Here is a 22,008-nt window from a genome sequence, read left to right on the forward strand (position 1 = left end):
ACAGAGCTGATACACCAACAAAGGAGACCAAATGCAACTGTAAGGAAAAAGTCCAAAGAATGCAGAGAAAGAGGAAGAGGGAACAAAAAACAGAGGCCTGACTGGTCCGAGGCGGACCCAGTGCTCACCGTGTCGGTGACCACACTGAACATGCATGGGCACCAGCAGCTTTTGGTGAGCAGCACGTGTCCTGTCTGGCTGGGGTGTACACATGTGTGACCTTATGGTGTATACACATGTCCAAAGTCATCTATTTGTACCTCAGAGGTGTGCGGTCCATTGTGTCACTTACATCCCGGTAAAGCAGTATTTTGCACACACCTCCACACGGAGGAAGGGATGTGTCCGTGGAATTCCCCGCAGTCGCTTCTCTCTGCATTCTGTGTGGGGTGTAAGGACCACAGGTGTCGGGCCTCCTCAGGTCAGTGAGGTCTCAGTGAAATCCATCCCACAGCCCAGATGTGGCTCGTCCTCGGGCCACACTGCCTAGGACAAGCACCTTCCCAAGCCCAGAAATATGTCATTGCCAGCATCTGAGGGCTTTGCGACTGACACCAAGGCATCTCTGTGTCCAGCTGAAGGTGTTGCACATAAAATCTGCGGGGGAGCCCAGGTGGCCGTGTGCTGCACACCTGGTCAGAACAGGCAGCAGCCACCATGGGACGGGCCACCGGAGCACAGTGAGGACATGCTGCATTGCCAGTCCGGAGCGACTGCACTCCCCTGGTGCATACTTCTGGCTCCCGGACCACAGGTAGTTCACGTCTGGGCTGAAGCAGCCTCCAGTCAAGGCCAAGTCTGGAGCCCAGGAGCCTGGATGTGAGGCCAAGGTGGAAGTGTATGTGTTGAGGGCTCAGCTTGGCCATCCTCAGCTCAGTACCCAGACAGCCCTTTGCAATCCCCGCAGAGGAGCACAGAGGAAAGCCACCAGCCACTCACACGGTACTGGCCTAGAGCACAGGTCCCAGACATGGAGAGTGACCCTGGGCCTTTACCCAGTGGCTTTGGCTAGGTCTGGGACTGGGGTGATACCGAAGGGGCCAACAGTCCTGCAGGGAGATGGGGGTGGCGGGGGTGGGGGGTAGGCCTCGTCGGTCTGTTCTCATTGTTTAAAGCATGAGGCCCTTCTCTGGTCTCAGTTTCTGCTTCCCCTTTGACTTGCACATCCAGTGGTGACAGAGCCACCCAGCATGAGCTGGAGGCCTCCTGCTAGTGGAAAGGTTGCCTGGGTGCCTCCCACCCTGGTCTTCCGGCTACACTGGCTCTACTCTAATTTCCAAAAAGCAGGTCAAGAAACACTTGCCCATGAGCACACGCGGTGTCTACCTTCCAGCCACACCGTCCTGTTCTTACCCAGCCCTCACAGGCTGTTGCAAACTTGCACCTGGAGCAGGAAACAGCCAGCCCTTGATTGACAGGATCTGGGCCCCTGATTGTGGAAGGTGGACAGGGGCAGCCCTCACCCTGATGGACCAGCCCTAACTCGGCTCCTCTTCTCAGGGATGGAGAGCTCCGAGTCTTCCCAGTGCGTGTTGGGGGACAGCAGCCCTGGCCAACCCCAGCTTTCACGGCCCCTCCCCCCAGGATTGCTCTCTGGCGAAGGCCCCCAGGGAACATCTCCCACCCTTCTCTGGAGGGACCCACAGCCGCTGCTCGACAGAGGCCAGTCCACCACAACCGTGAGTGCCCCCTTTTCTGAAACCCCACTCAAGAGGCCAGGTGCTTAGTGGGTAGTTAGTACCCACCCAAGTGATGCTGGGCTGCCTGAGGCCACACAGACCATCCCTCCCCAACCCCCAGGGTCATTCTGCATGTGAATCTGCTCCCAACCCACACCCCAGCACTGCGCGCCTGACAAGCTGGCTTGAAACCAAAGGCCAGGCCCCGTCCCTGGGCAGTTCTGAGTCACTTAGCGGGGGAGACTGAGGGCCTTCTCACTGCCTAGATTTTCCTGGCCGCAAGGAAGCCTGACCTGAACCATCTGGCGTTCACTGGTTTCAAGCCCAGCGCTGCCCCCACTCAAGGCCCCCACAGTCCTGGGTGAAGGACGGCTGATGGTCAGCAGAGTCGGTTTCCAAATAGCCCAGTGAAGGGCAAGCTGGAGTCGGAGGGTGTAGGGTCAAGGGTCAGCTGCTCTACCTGGAGTCCAGCCCCCCAGGATGTTCACAGGACCCCCCAGTTCTGCCCCTCTGATGGGATCACAGACCTGGCAAATCAGTGTTTCCCGAACTGAGGCAAATGTGTATTTTTACCTTCAGAGGGGGTCTGGGGCCCAGCCTTTTTTAGGAGGAGGCCCTAGACCTTGCCCTGGATGTGCACTCAGAGACGTCATCCCTGAGAGGGAGGGACTGAAGTGACCAAGGACAGGGGCCAGTCAGACAGGAAACAGAGATCTTTTCCTCAGGACGTGGCCAGGCCTGTGGGTGCAGTAGCCTTCGCCCACCCTGGGTCATAAACATCACTGTGCAAGCACATCTCTGGGTCTGGGGAGACGCCCGCAGTCCACCCCCTGGCAGCATCAGAAGGGAAGGTCCGATTTGAAGCGTGTGCGGGGCTGAGAGTCAGGGAACAGGTGTTTCGTTCCCATGCCCTAGATCACTCAGGACGACCAGTGACATTGATTCTATAGTGACCCTGCCCTTTTGTCAGAACAAAACCCCTCATGTCTTAAGCCTCTGGACAGCAGGTTGAGTGACAGGAAAACCACTCCACAAGTAACAGGCTTTCTCAGCTTCCCCAGTATACCAGGGGTTCTCTCGTCCGTCCACTGTAATCCCTAAGGTGCTGAGCACACTGCCACCTCCCAAGCTGCCTGACCGTGTCTCTGCCTGTTGCAGATGCTTCCAAATCCCAATGGTAGAGCTGGACATTAGCACCGTGGGAGGGGCGCATTGGCCAGGCAGGGCTGCTCCCCCATCTCCCTGACTAACCTCCCTGGGGGGTTCGTTGCCTAAACCCCCTGGTAACTGGTATATCTGAGGCCAGCATCCAGCCATTTCTGAGAGCTCAGGTCTTTCTCCGACGGGAAGGCCAGGCCTGGTACAGTTAGTCACTCCCCAGAGGCCAGGCCAAGGCAGGGGTGACCACCTCTATCCACCCCTGCCTCTGGGGCACCCTCCAGAGTACCCCTATCAGGAGCAGCTCAAGGGGACCTGGGGCCCTCTCCTGAAAATGGGGCCTCCTTGACACCTACTCCCACCTGCCTGTACCCCGTGGCTAGACCTCGGCCAGTGATTGTCCACAGATGAGGCTGTGTCTTGGCCAGGGCTGCCACTCACGCTGTCCGGGATTCCGTGCAGGGATTCCTGTGCACACTTCAAATCCAAGTTGCAGCAGGCACGTGGCGCTGCGTGGGGGCCACCGCCCTCGGTGGGAGCCACAGAAATTGCAAGGCCTGGACGGTCTCAGCAGGCAGTGGGGGAGGCACAAAGCTGCAGGGGGCATCTTGGCCCCAGTTCCATGCTCACACTCCAGAGAAGAGCCCCCCGCCCACGCACTCCCATCTTCCCCACCGCCTTCCACAGCCTCCCTGCACTGATCACCCTCAGTGTGCGTGTAGGTCCCAGAGCCAATTACAAATCTACATGTACACATGGATCCCTCGTGCCTGTAAAGTAGACTGTTTTCCACAATTCACGTGTGAAATCATCAGTGATTTCAGTTCACATGAATGGCTGCTAGTAAGACACACACACACACACACACACACACACACTCATACACTCACGTTCCAGGATCAGAACAGCAAACACAGACCTGAAACATTATTTCAGGGCTGAAACCCTTTCACCCACGGATGCCCCGCGGTATGGGCTGAGGGCTGCCAGTGGCCACTCCCATCCAGGCCCAGACCTGCCAGCTCACAGACTAGCGCTGCACCTGCCACGCGCAAGGTCAGCCTCATCCAGTCCCTTGTTCATGGTGCCCTGTCCTGGCCTTGCCTGGCCTCAGTGCTTCTTAGAAAGGGTGTGTGTCCACAAGCTGGGGTGCTTTTAGGGGTGTGAGGACCCCTGTAGGGCCTCACAGACAAGGGCCCTGTGCTGTGACAGACCTGGGGGCTGAGGGGCCAGTGGGCGGAGGCCCGGGCATGTGTGTAACCCGGTCATTCTTTTGACAGCTCTGACATCTGGACAAGATGTGGCCCCTCCAGGGAGAACCCCAGTGCTAGCACAGAGGAACCTCGGCCCAGATCTGTGCGTGAGGTCTGGGGGTGAAACACTGAAGCTGCGGTCTCCTGACACACTCGGCCCCCAGCCACGGGCAACTCGGGCTACTTGGTCACACTCCCCTTGAGGGCTGAAGTCATCCCCATTATTTCCCCCCACCCTCCCACCACCTGGGCATGGCCAGGTCTCCCTTTCGTCCTTCCTTGTACAACTCCTCCTCCACCTCCATCCAGCATGGACACCCTGTGCGGCCAGGCCTTTCCCACCACAGTGGGAGTGCATAGACCTCTGATCTGTGTGGAGGCCCAGACAGTCTCGGGCCTTAGAGCAAGGTGAGCCCTCTGGGACTGTGTTTCCCCACCTTCTTGGCAACTTGGGCCTGGGTGACGGTCCTCATGGAAGTGCATCCCAGACTCAGGGCAAGGATAATGGGAATCTCAGTTCTCTTTCATTTTTATAAGTTGTGTGTAGTCATCGGAGCGGTATTTGAGTTAGGCTGAGGGGCCACAGTCTCCACCTGTGAGCCTGAGACAAGGCTACACCCTGCTTCCCAGGTAGGCACCAGGATGGGGCAGGGGCACAGCAGTTTAGCCTGAAGCCCTGAGGAGCCCGTGCTGGGAGGTCCTGCCAGTGTGGACATTGCCCGAGAGGACCACCCTCACCAGATGACTTGAGTCAGAAGCAGGGAGAGCCGGGGAGATGCCAGACCTGTAGTGAGCTTCCCCCACTCCCCCTCCTCCTCCCAACCACATGGACCACCGAGACCAGGAGCAGTGGTGACAGGGGCCACCTCTGATTTGCCAGCTGGGTAAACTGTTTTGCTACTTTTTTTAGTGCTGACTTGTCCCAAACTTTAGGAACAGAAATAAATGGGGCATGTTTCTACCACGTGGTTATGCATCTCCTGCATGTCACCTACGTCACCAGGGAGCCCTGCTCCTGCAAGGGAGGGGGCGTGGCCAGGACAGCTGGGCCTCTCTCTGGGGTCCACATCCACACGGGACACCCTCTGGCAATGCCGGGCGAAGTTCCACTGCCTCACGCCCACACCTCACCTGCCCGACTGTGGTGGTAGGCGCAGTGAGGCTCAGAAGGGACAGCTGCCTGACAGGACTCTGAGGGAGGGCCACACCCCTCAGCACATGCTTTCCTCCCATTGCCTTTCTCTTCCTCTCCCCCTCCTTCTCTTGCTCTTTATCTCTCTCTCTACCTCTGTCCCAGCTGTGATCCCACCAGACCGGTGCTTGTCCAGCTGGCCTGTGCGCTAACTGCTCCAGCCCTGCCGCAAAGGATGGTGACTGTCAGTGTGTGTCTGTGTGTGTGGGGTGGGGGTGTTACTCACTCCATGATCAGTTAACAGCAATCGATGCCCAGGCTCTGTAGGGAGGAAATGCTTCTCCAGCCACCTTAGTAACAAAAGATAGGTTAATAAGAGAAAAGCAAACTTTTATTTAACATAAGGTTTAGGTGACGTGGGAGCCTTCAGGAAATGAAGACCCCAAGTGGATAAGCCCAAGCATTTCTCTAAGTTGAGCAAAGAGGCAATCGTAGAAAAGTAAAGGAAGGTGATGTGTTTCCTGAGGTCAGTCTGCTCAGAATTCTGGGGCCTGAGCTCCAGCCCTCCTGGTGCAGGGAGGTGACTTCCACATGGAGCTTTAGCTCCTGCCTTCAGGAGGAAAGGGGAGGTCAGCGAACCTGCTGTTGCTCAGGTGCCTTTAGCACGAAGTAATCCCTATTTCCAAAGTGGCATATTTGGAACATTGTGTTCCACCACCCCTCAGAGCAAGTGAACACCCTGTCTGGGAGGCATCGCAGGTCCCAGGGCCTGCCATCCAACCTGCAGCACCACCCGCCTCCAGGGTCCTGTGGTCACGTAAGGACACTGCAGGGGGTGGGGGTGGTCCTGAGCCCTACCTATCCCAGCTGCCGTCAGGCAAGCCCACAGGGAACCACCTGCATGGACAAAGCAGTGTCGACACCTCATAGGGCTGTTACTTGTCTTCTCTTGAGACCAGGAAAGAGGTGCCGTCCCCCATTCTTGGTACCAAGCCCCTATTCCCAGATGTACGGCGGGGGCGGACTCCCACCCCAGGAGGCCGACTGTGTTCTCTGCTCCCATGACTGTGGGGCAGGCTCAGGGCTGGGACTGCCATACTGCCCACAAGGAGGCCTCCCCAGGACCAGCTTACTGCTACTCCCAAGCACAGGCCACCCTTGCAGTCAGCATGGGTGGCACTTTTCCAGGGCCCAGGCCCCCCTGAGCTTAGCACTCAGCTCTGCTTTCACCAGCCGAGCTCAACTAAGAAGCCAGCCACTTCCAGACACCTTGCCCAGAGGCAAACAGGCACCCAGGACCAAAATAACTATCAGATGACCAGAGGGCTAGCTGGCCACCTCCCTCCCAAAGGCAAGTTGCTCACAGCAGCTGTAGTTAAAAATAGGGGAGGAGGGCATACCCGTGTCTCAGGGAGAATCACAAGGGGAGAGCACTGTCCTGCCTTTGCCACCACAGACGGGCATGATGAAATCACTACGCTTTGCTTCTGCTGAGGCCCTGGTGTCCCACCCCCAGGTGGCCTTGCAGAGCCTGGACAGTGTGGCCCACCACCTCTACCCACTTCTGTTCAAAGCCAGCTACTTGCTGGAGCGAGCGGAGGTCATCCGAGTTCTGCTGGAGCGTTGGCCGCTGGAGGATTTCCGTCTGGGCGCCCTGCTGGGGCCAAGCGCAGACCACCCAGAAGACCTGCGGGACCGGGCCTGCAGGGCCTGCCTGGAGGCATGTGTGAGGGGCCTGGCGGACCACGTGCTCCGGGGCAGGGGCCCGCAGCGGCTGCAGTTGGCCGACCTTATGGGAGTCCGAGATGTGCAGGTGCAACAGTGCCCCTGTGGGAGGGCGCTGGGCAGGTGGGGCCGCACCGAGCTGCTGGCCAGGACCTGCTGTGAGCTGCAGGCGGGTCCCCATGCAGCCCGGTGTTCCATAAAGGTCCTGGCAGATCTCTTCGTCACTGAGGGAAACTTCCAGGCCGTGGTGCAGGCTCTGGCACCAGCTGGCCCCGCTCCACTGCGCGTGCACTGCCTGTCCTTCCGGGCAGACAGCCTAGACCCCAGTCAGCTCCTGCAGGTGCTGTGTCTGGCCGGGCCAGGCGAGCTGCGCAGGCTGCAGGTGGTGCACAACGTGCGGCTGCACGCCGGCCACGTGCAGCAGCTGCTGGCCCAGGTGCACTTCCCCCAGCTGGCCTCACTCACCTTGCCTGCCAAGGCCTTTGACAGGCCCCCTGCCTGCACCCCAACTGCAGAGGATGAGGACCCCCTCCTCACCTCCATCGCCTGGGAGCTCAGCCAGATGACCCAGCTCACCGAGCTGAGTGTGGCTTTCTCCACACTGACGGGCAAGATCCAGAAACTGCTTGGGTGAGTCTGGGGTGACCAGAGGGAGGCTGCAGGGTGGGTGCAGTGTCTGCACATAGCCGCCCACCTGGGTCAGGGCAACCAAGGGCCCTCTTGGAGCCTAAGCTAAAGCTGCACGAAGGACGGGATAACGGGACTTTGCAACTTACAAGAGAATCAAAGCAACAGGAAGAGCCAGACTAGAGAAAGGGGCCGGGGTGGATGTGGCACTGTTTGCAGTCAGTAAGCAAAAGAGAAAACTACTGATTAGCAAACCAATGGCACGGAAGTAACTGTATTATATTCTGTTAATCACTTGCTGTTGTAACAAACTACTTCAGCACTGGGCTGAACACACAAACTTACCTCAAGGTTGCCTCTGGCTGTTGGTGGGCTGTGGTCTACCTGAAGGCTTGGTTGGGCAGGAAAGTGGGCGATGATCTGCTTCCAGGTTCACTCACCCGCTGTGGGCGGGTGGCCTGGGCTTTGTGTCACGCGGGCTCTCCACAAGCCTCTGGCTGCTCATCCGAGAGCCAGAGCACCCAGTGGGGAGGCCATCCTTGTAGCCTCCTCGTGAGAGCGTGTCTTCACTTCGGCCTCATCATGGTGGTTACGAGCCAGCCACCACACAAGGGTGGGAGCACCAGGAGGGCCGTTGGGTCACCTTGGTGGCCACCCTCCATGAATATACTTATAAAAGCATATAGAAAATTGTGTTTCTCATTTCTTGAGCCAGGGAGTGTGAAGGTTTCTTTCCTAGTTTAGGGAGCCCTTGGCTTACAGGTGTTTCTCTTTTACACAAAGGTAACCCAGAAGCTGCCAGCCCAGGTGGCCCAAGGCCACAGCCCCTCCCTCCTCTCCAGGCTCCCTGGCTCCCCATCCCTGCTCTTCCATCCCAGGTCTGCCAGGTAGGGGCAGAAGGGATCCTCCTCCTGTCCTCCACAGGAGCGCAATCTCCTGACACAGAGAAGGGTGGCCGCCAAGCCCACGTACAAGTAAAACTCTGATGGGTGGCTGGCTCTCTGGCACCTTTAGGACAGTCCCGCATTTGGCTGGCCTGGGTCCTCAACCCACACGTGCCTTTGTGCTGGGGAATGTGTTCCACAGCCAGAAGGACCCATCACAAGCCTGGCGGGGCTCTGTTGTTTACGCAACCCCTGAAATGCCTTCCCATTGCCCAGCACACTCTGACCCTCCAATGGATGGAGCCCGTGCTCCATAGCGTATGTCAGCCGGGCTGGTTGCCGAGAGCCTCTCTAAGGCTCCTGGAAGGTCCAGGCGTGGAGGGCATCAGTGAAGGCACACTCCTGAGGTCGCCTTTGAGACTGAGGAATAGTCTCCTGCACAGTAACCTAGAAAGGGAACCCCAGGTGCATAAGGTCCAAGTTGGGGGTGTGGCAGGGCCAGGGGTCAGCAGGGAGAGGGCAGTGTGAAGGAGGGGGCAGGGGAAAGGAGAAAAAGAGTGAAGGGCTTCAGCCCTGGAAGTTCTGAGCAAGAGGGTGGCATCATCTGTTCATATTTACAAGGGCCACTCTGGCCTCTTTGGTCCACACAGCACACATGGATGGAGGGGCAAGGGAGGAGACCCCTGCAGGAGGTGTCGGGCCTCCAAGAGCACCCAGGTTTGGTGATTCCTAGAAGGACCCACCACACAGTCATCCTCACAGCTGTGTTCTATTAGAAAAAGGACACAGCACAATCCACAGAGAGAAAGCATGTGGGACGAGGCGGGGTGGGGTGGTGGGGTCAGGCAGGAGCTCCCAGGTCACCTCCCAGTGGAGTTCCTGGACACACTTTATCCCTGAGCTCAGTGTAGGTGCCATCTACCAGGGGTTCATTAGACACCCACACCCAGGGTGTTTTCTGGGCACTGGTAGGTGGGCTCCATGTCCCAGAAGGAAGCAGGGGTTTGGTACGAACTGTGTTGTTTGTGTGAACAATCTAAGGCCAGGGACCATCCATCAGTTGGGTGGCGGGACCCTACCCAAATCCGAGCTCCAGATGCAGGCCTCCCAAGGGCGGTAGTCAGGCCTGCTCTGTTGACCCTTTTTCACACAGGAGGCCCTGCCGAGTGCAGGTAAGAGAGGACTGGGGAAGGATCACCTGTGAGCAAGGCAGGTGGTGAGCAGAGCTCAGACCTGGACTTGATGTGAGGGAGGATTGACTGGATTTCCTCGTGGGTGGACCTGGCATGAAAAAAATGGGAAGAGAAACTTTCACCCATGGAGCCAAGCAAGGACAGTGAGAGCACACCGTGGGGCAGACAGCAAGTGCTCAGCCATGCAGGTTCATGGGTAGACACCAGGTGCATACATAGTACAGGTGCAGGAGGGGCAGGGGCGGGGGGAGGCAGCTCCACCAGGAGGATGGGCAGGGATAGAGAACAAGATGCCATACTTCCTCCTGCGACACCAGGCTCAGGTCCAGCGACCTGGGTGCAGTAGACCAAGAATGTGCATCTCTCAAAGGACCTGTGGTGCATGCTGTTCCTGACTTTGAGGACCCTGGGCCAAAGCAGGGTGGCACCCCGGCTGTGTGTTTATTGATGCCAGGCCACCTCTATCACAAAGGGAGGGCCTTTTAGGTCCCAGGCAATGCGAAGCCTGGAATAGATGGCTCCAAGGCCCTTCACAGCCCTAAAACCTTGTGGCTCTCACTCTTGAATGAAACCTGGGTGTTCCATTTCCTGCCAGTTCACATGGATCTCACTGCCCCGCAATAAGCTTATGAGCAGATATTCTCTAAAGAGACCGCTGTGGTCACTTCCTTATAGTCACCCCGCAAAGTGTTGACAACACAGATTTGTCCTTTTAGGAGCTGTGGACAAGGCCAGGCCTGCCTTTGGTGAAGTTAAGTCTTCCCTCCACGCAGCCACACCGCTGTGAGGAGGGTGCAGTTCCGCCTTTTTGACCCCAAGGCAGCCACAGACAGTGCGTGGATGCATGAGCGAGGCTGTGTCCCAATGACGCCTAATTCATGGCCACTGGAATTTGAAATTCATATAATTTTCCCACATCACAAACTATTATTCTTCTTTTGATTTGGCCAACTATTTTGAAATGAGAGAAACATTTTAGCTCTCAGGTGGGACGAAATCAGGTGGCTGGTGGCTTTGGCCCTCAGGTCGTAGACTGCTGGCCTGAGACGGAATCCACCTGATTGGGGCTGGGACTGCCTCTCACATCTGCTGTTTTCTGCCCCACCCTGCAGCCCCCTGAGAACCCCGCTGAGGGGCCTGGACCTGGCCAACTGTTCCCTGAACCACGCAGACATGGCCTTCTTGGCAGACTGCACCCATGCCACCCACCTGGAGGTGCTGGACCTCAGTGGGCACAGCCTGGTCCACCTTTTCCCTTCGACCTTCTTCAGGCTGCTGGGCAGGGCTGCCCAGACGCTGAGGGTCCTCACCCTGGAGGAGTGCAACATCGAGGACCGCCACCTGAGCACACTGATCCTGGCCCTGAGCCCCTGCCACCAGCTCCAGGAGCTCCGCTTCCTGGGGAACCCCCTGTCTGCCTCTGCCCTGCGGCGCCTCTTCGTGGCTCTGTGTGAGCTCCCCAAGCTGCGGTGGGTGGAGTTCCCAGTGCCCAAGGACTGCTACCCTGAGGGTACCGCCTACCCCCAGGACGAGCTGGCCATGTCCAGATTCGACCAGCAGAAATACAACACAATTGCCGAGGACCTGCGTGGGGTGCTGCTGCGGGCTGGCCGGGATGACATCCAGGTCTCCACACCAGTCTTTGGGAGTTTTGACCCAGATATTCAAGAAACAAGCAATGAACTTGGAACTTTCTTGCTGCAAGCTTTCAAAACTGCCCTAGAAAACTTTTCCAGGGCACTGAAACAAATGGAGTAGTCCCCTCAACAGGCCACAGCAGTCTGGCATTTCAGCCAGCAGGCCGCATCTCAGCCCCAGGCCGGCAGCTTGGGCCAAGCATTGGCGCCCTCACCGCGGTCACCCAAAGCATTTCTTAGTCAAAGTTGTTTGTGGTATCTGTTAGGCGCTATAGGAGAGGACGCCCTGCCTCCCAGTAGATGTGACACGAAGGCCACTTTAGTGTCAAAGCACAGTGGGCGTGTTGGAGCAGAAAATGCCCTGGGGTTGGCAGAAGCCACGACCACAGTGGTGGGCACAAAGGCACCAGGGGGCCGAGTGGCTGTCCTGGTCGTGGTGCGTCCCGGGCTGCATGTGAGGTGCAGGCTGGTAGTGGTAGCAAAGAGGAGGTGGGGGAGCAGGACATCAGGCTGGCATGAGGGGGAAGAATTGAGAGGAAATGTCACAGAACAGATGTCAGAAAACAACCAACTGGGAAAATTGTGAAAGCAAAGAGCATGGGAGCCACGTGCTGCCCTCCCCACCCCCCGCGGTTGTCTGCAGTGCTGATGCTTCCAAGGTGACGTTTGGGTATTTACAGAGGCCAGCCTAGCATGGACCGTGGGCTCCGGTCCACTTTTGAGGGGGTTGCAGTGCTGGGGCTCTGCTGCTGCTGGTGAGCCTGAGAGCAAGAGGTTAAGGAACCAAAGGGCCTTCTCCACCCACTGCAGCTTGGGGAGGGCATCTGTCACTGCAGGGAAACCACAGTTGTCTGCAACACCCTCACCCCCTGCTGCCAAGGTTCTGCCTCCTTAGACTCTGAGGCCCAGGCAGGGTTCTCTGCGGGGTCCAGGGGAGCGGCTGTGCATGGTTGTCGCAGTCCTGGCACTCGAGAGGACACAGGTGGACTTGGTTTCCACCAAGCTCTGATTGGTGCAAAAGTGATTATTAGGATGATTAAATACACATAAAACATTAGTGTGTCTTATTCAGATGTGATTTTTATTTCAGTGCAATTCAGAATTTTTAAAGGAACCTAAAGAAAATAAAGCATTTTCGCAAGACATAAGCTAGTACTTGATCTGGCCAAACCGTTCTTACACCACAAGACTCCATGAGGGTTTGCCCTCTGGTCCAACTCCATGCTGCCCCTCCCCGGGTGTGCCCCCACCCAGGTGTTCCTGCCTCCCCAAGTGTGTCCCAAACCTCTCTCTGACAAAGGAGTGGGGCCTCTGGGGTTGGGTCTCCAGAGTGAGTGCCCTCTCGGGGGTCTGCCAGCTGAGGGGGGCAGTAACCTTCCTTCCACTGAGTGAGCAGAGGGGAAGGAAGTGGGGACTTGGAGCATCCGTGCTCATCAGATCTGCTCAGTGCTGACTCACTGCACGCCTTGGATCTATCACGCGAGTAGTCTCTGGAATCCTATTTCCAGCACATGGAGTTTGCCACTGTAAGGAAGCTCTTGGTAAGAGAGTACGCATGGCAACATTTTAAAATGATTTGATTGTAACTGTGAAGAGCAGAGTAGCTTCCACTCTTTGTGTCTGTGGAATTCTCTTGATGACAGATTTGGCCTCTGGGTGCCAGCCAGGTGGGACCCCAACATGTGTTCGGCTGAGCCTGGCAGCCTTGGTACAGAAGGGCCCAGGGGTGCTGTGGTGACCTGGGATCTGTGATTTGGTGCAGGAGCAGGCACACAGATGTCTGCTGGTGGCAAATGTCCCCTGTGCCCTGGGGTCCCAGGGAACAATCCATTCTGCCACTGTGAAGCCCACCCATGGAGCAGCCTGAACAGGACCTGTGCCTCCGCGCATTCCAGGTACATACAGTTAGCTTCTTCCTGTGCACTTGCTCAGCCCCGGCCCTGAATGTGCCACATCCAGCCACGAAGGGCTTTCACTGCACCTGCCTAGCCTGTGACCTGTGGCTCTCACAATGCCTGATGTTTCTGCCACGGTCAGGAGCAGGAGATGTGGCCCCCACACAAACACAAACTGTGGACATAAGAAAACACACTCAGAAGTGTCTAATCACTGTGCTGTACACCTGAAACTAATAAAATATTTTATGTCAACTGTAATTGAAAACTAAATTTCAAAAGAAAATGTACTCAGTACGGGGAACAGACAGGTGAATCAAATGGAGACATGATGGAACCACCATCACGGACACAGTGGGACCATCACCCTATACACTGTGGGGACTACTGTGATGGACACTGGGGGCCAATCTTTCTGGACTGTGGGGATCACCATCTGGAACACGGTGGGGGAGGGGGTGGCAACGTCCTTTGTAGGGGATTAAGCATTGTTTTTCCTCCTGGAGTTCAGCACCGCTTGCCGTTCACGATCTGGCCAAGAGAGGGCGCAGATTCATCCTACCTTAACTACTCTGTGCCTGACGGTTCGTTCCAGTTACGTACTCACACAGCGCTTGGGTAGCTGTTCTTTTTCTCCGTTTGAAACCATTTCAGTTCAGTAATGTTCCACCATAATCTCACTTTATCCAGAAATCTTTTGGTACATCTGTGAAGCGATCAAATGCCACCACATTGTGTAAACATTTCAAACCTAATAACATCAATTTAAAAAAGATAGATTGCACCCTGGCAGGTGCAGCTCAGTGGATTGAGCACCAGCCTGAGAACCAAAAGGTCACTGGTTCAATTCCCAGTCAGGGCACAGGCCTGGGTTGCAGGCCTGGTCCCCAGTTGGTGGTGTGTGAGAGGCAACCATGTATCTCTCACACACTGAAGTTTCTCTCCCTCTCTTCCTCCCTCCCTTCCCCTCTCTCTAAAAAAGTAAATAAATAACATCTTTACCCCCCAAAAAGATAGATGGCATCAAATTTACACTGAAGTTTGCTGATAGAAGGCAGCTGTGCCAGGCAAATGCAACGTGGCCAAAGTAATTTTTTCTGTAGAAAACTTGTCATACTAATCTTACAACCTCAATCCATTTATCTGAACGTATTTATCTGGCTGTTGAAGGAGGCAAGGCACAGGGCATGTTGGACACTAGAAAATATGACGAAGAGTAACGATTCTCCTTGAAAATAATTCACCTACTAAACAGCTGGGTGTATTTTCCTCATTTTAAAGACAAAAACCAGGAGAAAAAGCATTAAGTAGTTTATCCAAGGACATGTGAGAAATCAGCAGCGCGACAGAAACCAGAACATGCACCAGATTTAACGGAAGAAATCACGTGTTCAGGTCAGTGGTGGCCATACAGTGGAAAGACATTCTGAGCCTGTAAAGAGAGCTTTGGACCACAGCGAGCAGAGCCCCGGAGCTCCGGGCAGAGCTGGGCGAAGGACCTGCATCCGTTTTAGGGAACTTACTGAGGCAGCTTTCTCATCTCTGAAATGGTTCTGAAGATTTAAACAGCATATAAGCATAAATTACATAAGATTCAGTGGGCAGTAAGTACTCCACAAAGAGTAGCGCTAATGACTATACACTACCATTAACTGAAGTTTTCTATAAACTTAATGTTTTCACTAGTATAGACAGGCAAGCAGGCGGGCAGGGAGACAGGATTTGAAGCTAGACGGATCTCAACCCTGTCACTGCAAGGCCACTTACTATCACATATTTGCACCTAAGCAGCAGCTCCGGAGCCAAACTGCCTGGGTCCATGCTGGTTCCAACATGACCGCCAGGGTGACCTTGAGTAACTTTTGCTGACCTCGTTGCCAGTTCCCTTCACCTGTAAAATGATGGACAGAAAAAGAGTTCACACAGCAGGCCTGAGACGGTGGTCCTCTGAAAGGTCTGCTTAGGGGGTCGGCACTTGGCTAGCATCTGGGGTCCTGTGTTTCAGGAGGGTCCCCACCACCCTTAACTAGTAATAGTGGCTGACTGTTCCTAGGGCTGCACCTGATCTCCTCACTCCGCCCCACGTGCCTTTCCTTTTGTGTCCTTTCCAGGTACTAAATCTTCGCTATGAGCAAGGCTCTGTGCTGAGTCATCCAACCTTGGGGTGGTCTCGGGGACCCTGGACCCAGAGGGTGGTAACATTAATGTACTATATAGGGTTGGGGTTGGGATTACTTGAGTGACATATGTAAAGCATAGTAAAGGCTGATTCATATTAGCTTTGTGAAAAACGGGGCCACACGAGCCTTCCTACCTATTGGTTTGTGGCAAAAATTGAGATAACCTATGTAAAAACATTTTGTAAGGGGTAAAAAAATCACACACATAAGTAGTAGGTATCTTTGAAATTGCATGTATCTTTTATTGTACGTCATCAGTAATCAGCAATATGTTTATTAAACACCGACACAAGCCAAATTCCAAACACCCAGTGGGGAATCGAGTGGATACAAGAAACTCTTTTTTCCTTTGGTGGGAGAAATGTTTAAAACAATATAAAACCTCAATAATATTACTACTTCCCTATTAATCATTTGTTAGGCAGTTCTATCCATTACCTGGCGGTAGGGAGTTCTATCCATTATCTGACGACTTCTAAATATAATTTTAGAAGAAAGAAAAATAATTTGTGGAAAAGACAGAAGTTATTTAGGTAGTGATAAAACCAGACAGGAAATTTCTTATAGTATCGTACTACTCTATTATATATAGTACAGGATCACTACTGTATTTCACTTTCTTAAAAAACAGTTTTAATCTAGAGCTAAGATATGAGGTTATACTCTCTGCTTAATAAAATGCCAACAGCTTAAAAAAACACTTCTGAGAAACAGCTTCCTTAGTATCTGGAGAGGATCAGGGAGGAAACCCTGCATCTGCTGAGGGCTGCTGTCCCACTCAGAGGGTGGCAGGCTGGAAGGACACTGTTCATGTGGCCACAACACAGGTAACACAGGTAACAGGAAGAAGGAAAGAAGAAAACACCGGATAACCCAGAATGCCACAAAGACAGCCTGACCTTGAGTCATTACAAGAAGTCTTATTGCATTCTTGTCTTACTCTTCTAGTATGGCTTTCTCTACTTTCTTAAACTTTTTCAGTTCAACAATCAGTTCCCAGTATTTGAGATACAGCCACATGAGTCTCCCGTTTTGGCGTTTGTTGGTGTTCCAGACATCGCCACAATAGGTATCATGGTTAAATATGTCGGTCAAGCCAGCTGCCATTTCTAGGTCTGCAGCAATGGGGTCGGTGGATGCTCGGACCAGTAAGTTCTTCTCTATTTCCAGTCGCTTGCGGCGAGGGAGAACCAGGCTGCAGTAGATACTCTGTCTTTCTGAAAGAGCACCTTCAAACTCTTTCAGCAGAAGCCGGGCCCTCCTCTGCCAGTCTTCTTCCTTTTCCAGGCAGCTCAGATACGCATTTCTCAAGGGCTGCAACTGTCTCTTTTCTTGCATGACCTGAGCCCGTTCCCGTTCCAGAAGCTTCTTTTCTTCCACCAATTTGCGTCCCTGAGCAATAAGGGCTTCTCGATAACTAGCTGTTCTGTTTTGCTCCTTTTCAAGTTCCAAAGACAACTGAGCAACGGCACGTCGATTTTCCGAGATCATGGCATGGTACTTGGCTTCAAGATCCCGCTGGAAAGCAGCTGTTCTCTGACGGTATGCTTCTCTCTCTTTTTCTATTTCCTTCTGGGACTCTCTAGACCAAATCCAACCTGACATGAATATTGAGGGAGAAAAACACACATAATGAAAAGCCAGAGCTGAAGTTCTATAGTCTTAAAAAAATAAATAAAGCAGCTAACACAGCAATTCAATAAACTCTCGAGTCCTGAGAGGTACAAGAAAGATAACATTTTGTACGAAACTACATACTCTACCAGGTTTTTAAATCAGATAAGGGCTCTCGAAGGACAAGTATGACAGGCTGCAGACAGAGTCCCCCATTCCGTCTTCCAACTTCCCACGGCTAAGGAAACCCCACTGCTCTCGTTTGCTCTCAAACCTACTCTAGCCACAGTGCCCCACATATTGTTGGCAAGATTTCAAGATTAATATGGGTTACTTTTGAAAAAATTAATATGGGTAGGCTTCGAATATTGTTGGCCAGGATACAGTAAATTTCAAAATGTGTCCAGCTTTGCCTGGCCATTACCAGTGACCAGCTGAGGTCCCAGATGTTTGCCTGCTATGACAGGGGTACATAGAAGCAAGATGGACTAAGAAGTTCGATGTCAAGACATGCTGTGAATGAGCCAGAGAACGAGTGGGGAGCTTGGACCTCTCTGCCCACCTGGAATTAGGGAGGCAGCACCACCCTTTCCCTATCAGAGCGCTGCCCACGAAGCCAGTCAGAAAAGGTCTGAATAAAAACCACCTTTCGTAACATAATACCCAAAATGCCCAGGTTTCCACCTAAAACCACTCTTCATACCCAGAGTCAGGAAGATCTCATACTGACTAAAAAAAGACAATCAGTAGCAGCCATTGCTTAGGCGACAGAGAGGTTAGTGTTACCTGACAGTGTTTAAGGCAGCCACCATAATGAAAAGTGTAAGCAAAGAAATGGAAAGTTTCAGTGAAGAAACAGAAGACCAAAAAGTGGACATTTTAGAACTCAAAAATAAAAAATCAGGAAGCTGAAAGGGGTGTGAAGAGAGAGCGCCCTGCCGAAGGGCTGAAATACCCGATGTATCCCTTATGGACAGAGACATGGAAGTCCTTGGCAACCTGTTAGCACACATAATTCCACAATACGCAGAGAGAGTGACACAGCATGATCAAGTGGGCATTATTCAAAAAACGTCAGAGTGGCTCAATATTCAAAGATCAGTCAATGTAATGCAACATACCAGCAGACTAAAGAACAATCAATCAAACAAGTGCATCAACGGATGCTGAAAACATTTGTCAAAACTTAAGACTCATGATAAAAACACAGAGAAACAGAAATCGAGGGAATTTCCTCATCTTGATACATATGAAGAGCATCCGTGAAAAACCTATAGCTGCCATTGTTCTTAATGGTGAAAAGGCTGAAAGCTTTTCCTGTAAGACCAGGAACTATTGAACAGAGTCCTAGAAGTCTCATCCAGTGGTGAAAGCAAGAATGGAAAACAAAAGGCAAACAGATTGGAAAGGAAGAAATAAAACCCAAGACTCTGATCTTATACAAAAATCAACTCAAAACGGACCATCCACTTTTTGTGTAAAATGTAAAACTAAAACTTTAGGAACTACATATGAGAGAACCTTTAGGATCTAAGGCTAAGCGAAGAGTTCTCAGACTTGGCATGGAAAGCATGACCCATAAAAGGAAAAGTTGATTCAACTGGACTTCATCAAAATGGAAACTTCTGCCCAGTGAAATACTCCATGAAGAGAATGAAAAGACAGGCTGCCCCCTGGGAGAAGCTGTCTGCAAGCCAGCGAGCCAATAAAGTACTAGAGTCTGGAGTGCAGTAAAAACTCAAAAGTCAGCATTAGAAACTATCCAATTAGGAAATGGCTGAAAGACAGGAACAGACATTTCATGGAAGAGGATACACTGATGGCAGTAAGTAGTGAAAATACACTCCACATCACCAGCCATTAGGGAAATGCAAATTAAAATCCCAGCGGGCTATCACTACTCACCTACAAGAATGGGTGGAAACGGGTGAAGCAGAAACAATAGTGACCACACCGAATGCTGGTGAGGAAGCCCAGAAACTAGATCACTCACACAACGCACGTGACAACAAAATGGTACAGCCGCTCTGGAAAACATTTTGGCGCTTTCTTAGAACACTAAACATCAAGCCCCACAGTCTGACCAGACGTAGTGGTTTTTATGACTCAGTGATCTGCACAGGACCTGCTTCTCAGCGAAAGACTAAACCCAGCCCTAAGGCATTGCTGTTGCGAAGCTCACCAGACTGCCACCTGGCAAAGCACTACTTACCACGTGGAAGGACTAGCTGTTGCCTGTGGCTAAGGTGATGAACTTGGTGAGTGAATTGAAAGATTTACAATTACAGTTACTAATGTAATAATTTGTTTTGACGCTGGGAGAGGCCTTGGAGTGACTCATTTTCCATTTGTTTTTGAGGCTCATCTCCATCTTTATAGCCTTTCATAATAACCTTTACTTTTGAAGTTCTTGTCCTAGGACTTTGGAAATGATGCTTTCTGTCCCTGAGAAGGGTTGAGGAATATTTTATGTTTTCTTCTTGGTGGTCTTGCTTAGGTAATGTGATCAGAGAAGTCTTTTAACTGCATTCTTATAAGGATCCTCCCCCCAAATGTGTAATTACATGGTTGAGAAATTATACTGCAACATAAAGCTGTTAACTAGACCCCTAGCGTGGTGCAACTACAGTGAAGGCAGATAAACAAGGTTGATAAACTCTACTCTTGTCGACCCCCACTTCCTCTACATAAACCCACCCCCCTGAGAAACCCAGGCATGTAAAAAGCACTTTGTAGAAGGTGTCGCTGCAAATAGAAGGCAGCTTTTGCTTTTCTTCCATTCAGTTATTCATTTTCTCATATTCTTAAGTGCCAACCCAGACCGTGGGATATGACAATATATAAAACCAACTCCTAAACATCAGAAAATTTATCATGTAGTACGGGATGTAAGCTAAGAGCTAGAATAATTACAATAGAATGGTGGCTGGTAATTTCCCCAAAGTGGTGCAAAGTTACTTCAAGCCAGACAGAATTTTTAGGCTGAACAGGTTGCACGGATGAAGTCTCCCGACGACTGATTTCTAAACATTAAACAGACATCCATAACACGTTTCCCTTTAGACCTTTTTATTCTCCCCCCTCAGTCCTTGCAAGGGCAACTGAAACCCGGGAACCCCCTGCAGAGTAGTGGAGCCTTGAAAAGGAGACCACAGTTATTAAAAGCCGCTCCACACAAAATGCTCCTAAATATCTTGTCTTATTTAACCCTCACAACACATCAAGGTAACTGTGATTTGCCACTTCCCATGGACAGGGAAACTGAGGCTAGGAGGGTAAAGTGATTTGCCCAAGACACACCATTTGGGATAAAACTCGGATGTTCACTAGCATCTGTCAGGTCCCAGAGCCCAAGGTCTTTGGGCTCCACACTACCAGCCCAGAAAATGCAACTCCTAGGAAAACTGTGACTTACGAAAAGCAGCCAATCCCAGCATGGGAACCAACAGGGCGTAATTCCATTTGCTTCCATCACCCCCATCATCCCTGGAATTAGGCCGGATATTCCAATTTGGAGGGTCATTTAAGTTATTCATGAAGAAATACCTTGAAGTAAATAATAAAACCATTAGCCATACAAAAGGAATAAAATACATACGTCACAATTTTATCATCTACATGGCTCATAGGAATCCTTTTTCTCTTCCAAAAAATTGTATTCAGACTACGTGTGTGTTGCCCATCACTGAACCTTATGGGATCAAAAGAAGAAAACCACAAGATCTCAGGTAAAAGTAGCTCACAGTATAGTGATGACAGAAACGTTTCAATAACTGAAATAACAAGTAGGATGAAGAAAGTTCTTTAGAATAAAAATGTTTAAAATTATGGGGGTACATTAATACATATAAATAGGAAGGTGTCAACACACTGGCTGCTTTAGGAAGCGTGACAGGTACTGAGGGGCTGAGGCCCAGGGAGCGGACGCTTCATCCCAGACACTGGTCGTGAACTCCAGCTTATAGATCTTCCTGCCTGATGCTCCTGGTTTATCTCCATCACCAGGCTGCGGTCTCACTATAATATGCGTTTTCCACTTCACAAAGTGCCTGCACTGCTTGGGCATTTTCACAAAATCCTGCTTCTATGCGTCTGACTGACAAATCATACAGACTGATGACAAAAGAAATAGTAAAGGAACACTAACAAAAAAGAGATTCAACTGAATTTTCAAAATCTTAATGGGGTTTTCAGTGAACATTTGCTTAACACCTAAAAGCCTAAAATTCCAATTGGCAATAAAGACGTGCCAAAAAATATGGCTCAGGACTTCACAGTAAGGAGTTTGTGGTAACAATGGAATAAAAAAGTTAGTTATCTCAAAGTACTAAATTGCATGACTGCCAAAGGACATGTGGAAGCATGGTGTTCACTCCCTCGGGGGCTGCGGCACGTGAACGTCATGTAATTCTAATAAAAGCATTGTAGTCCTACAAAAAGACACAGGCTAGGCCTTATTTACTAGTAGCAAAAATTTGGCAACAATCTAAATGTCAGTAAAATGTGAACTGTCCCTTGTCAACTTACTCAAAATAATTCAAAATTGTCGCACACAATTGTACCCCCAAAAGATTTTAGAACCTAAAGTTATATTAAAAGCGGGATTATGACCCCATTGCTTCTGACCATTGCTACTATTACTCCCACGCCACTTCGTTCCACAAAAGATCCCAGACATCTCACTGCACAGAACGGAAACAGAAACACCATCTGGACCGCAGGTGACATCAGGTGAATGGATAAAGACTCCTAAGCAAGGAACTGAACCGGACCCCGGCCAGTCATCAACCCGCTCAACCGCGGAGACTTCCACACGAGGCACGCCGGCCCACCCCTGAACACCGGCCTCCAGCACACAGAGCGCGCCGACCCCGCAACCTACCCGCGTGATGGGAGCGCGGAACACAGCAACACAGTAGACCGCAGTCCACGAGTCCTCTCTGCGCAGGTGCGGTGCCTCAGAGCAACAGTCCCCCTCCCCAAGTCGCGGCGAGGTGCGCAGGCGCAGTTCCTCTTTCAGCTTTCACCAAG

The 22,008-nt window shown here is 52.0% G+C and overlaps 3 protein-coding genes across 7 annotated transcripts in view; 2 read left to right on the forward strand and 1 right to left on the reverse strand.

Annotated features, from left to right (window-relative positions):
• PLEKHG4B (pleckstrin homology and RhoGEF domain containing G4B) overlaps nucleotides 1-5,972 on the forward strand; it is an 83,541-nt gene extending 77,569 nt beyond the window's left edge. For 4 of the 5 annotated variants that reach the window (XM_045186370.2, XM_045186371.2, XM_045186374.2 and 1 more), the window contains 2 exons: nucleotides 1,501-1,679; nucleotides 4,118-5,972. In XM_045186370.2, the coding sequence (XP_045042305.2) occupies nucleotides 1,501-1,679; nucleotides 4,118-4,123 (185 nt within the window). In that variant the 3' untranslated portion in view covers nucleotides 4,124-5,972. The remainder of the gene's footprint in view (nucleotides 1-1,500; nucleotides 1,680-4,117) is intronic. The other variant, XM_045186373.2, reaches the window with a different exon arrangement.
• A 7-nt stretch (nucleotides 5,973-5,979) lies between these two features.
• On the forward strand, nucleotides 5,980-12,529 carry LRRC14B (leucine rich repeat containing 14B). Its single transcript, XM_024578427.3, has 2 exons — nucleotides 5,980-7,577; nucleotides 10,764-12,529. The coding sequence occupies exons 1-2, from the start codon at nucleotides 6,685-6,687 to the stop codon at nucleotides 11,407-11,409; spliced, it is 1,539 nt and encodes a 512-aa protein (XP_024434195.3). The 5' UTR covers nucleotides 5,980-6,684; the 3' UTR covers nucleotides 11,410-12,529.
• A 3,050-nt stretch (nucleotides 12,530-15,579) lies between these two features.
• CCDC127 (coiled-coil domain containing 127) lies at nucleotides 15,580-22,007 on the reverse strand. The gene is made up of 3 exons (XM_024578614.3): nucleotides 21,860-22,007; nucleotides 20,393-20,523; nucleotides 15,580-16,961 (listed from the first exon to the last, which is right to left on the reverse strand). Exons 2-3 carry the CDS (start codon nucleotides 20,511-20,513, stop codon nucleotides 16,300-16,302), a joined length of 783 nt encoding a protein of 260 aa, XP_024434382.1. The 5' UTR covers nucleotides 20,514-20,523; nucleotides 21,860-22,007; the 3' UTR covers nucleotides 15,580-16,299.
• Between the last annotated feature and the right edge of the window lies 1 nt (nucleotide 22,008).

This window comes from Desmodus rotundus, chromosome 1, assembly GCF_022682495.2.
Source record: "Desmodus rotundus isolate HL8 chromosome 1, HLdesRot8A.1, whole genome shotgun sequence".
Classification (NCBI taxonomy): Eukaryota; Metazoa; Chordata; class Mammalia; order Chiroptera; family Phyllostomidae; genus Desmodus; species Desmodus rotundus.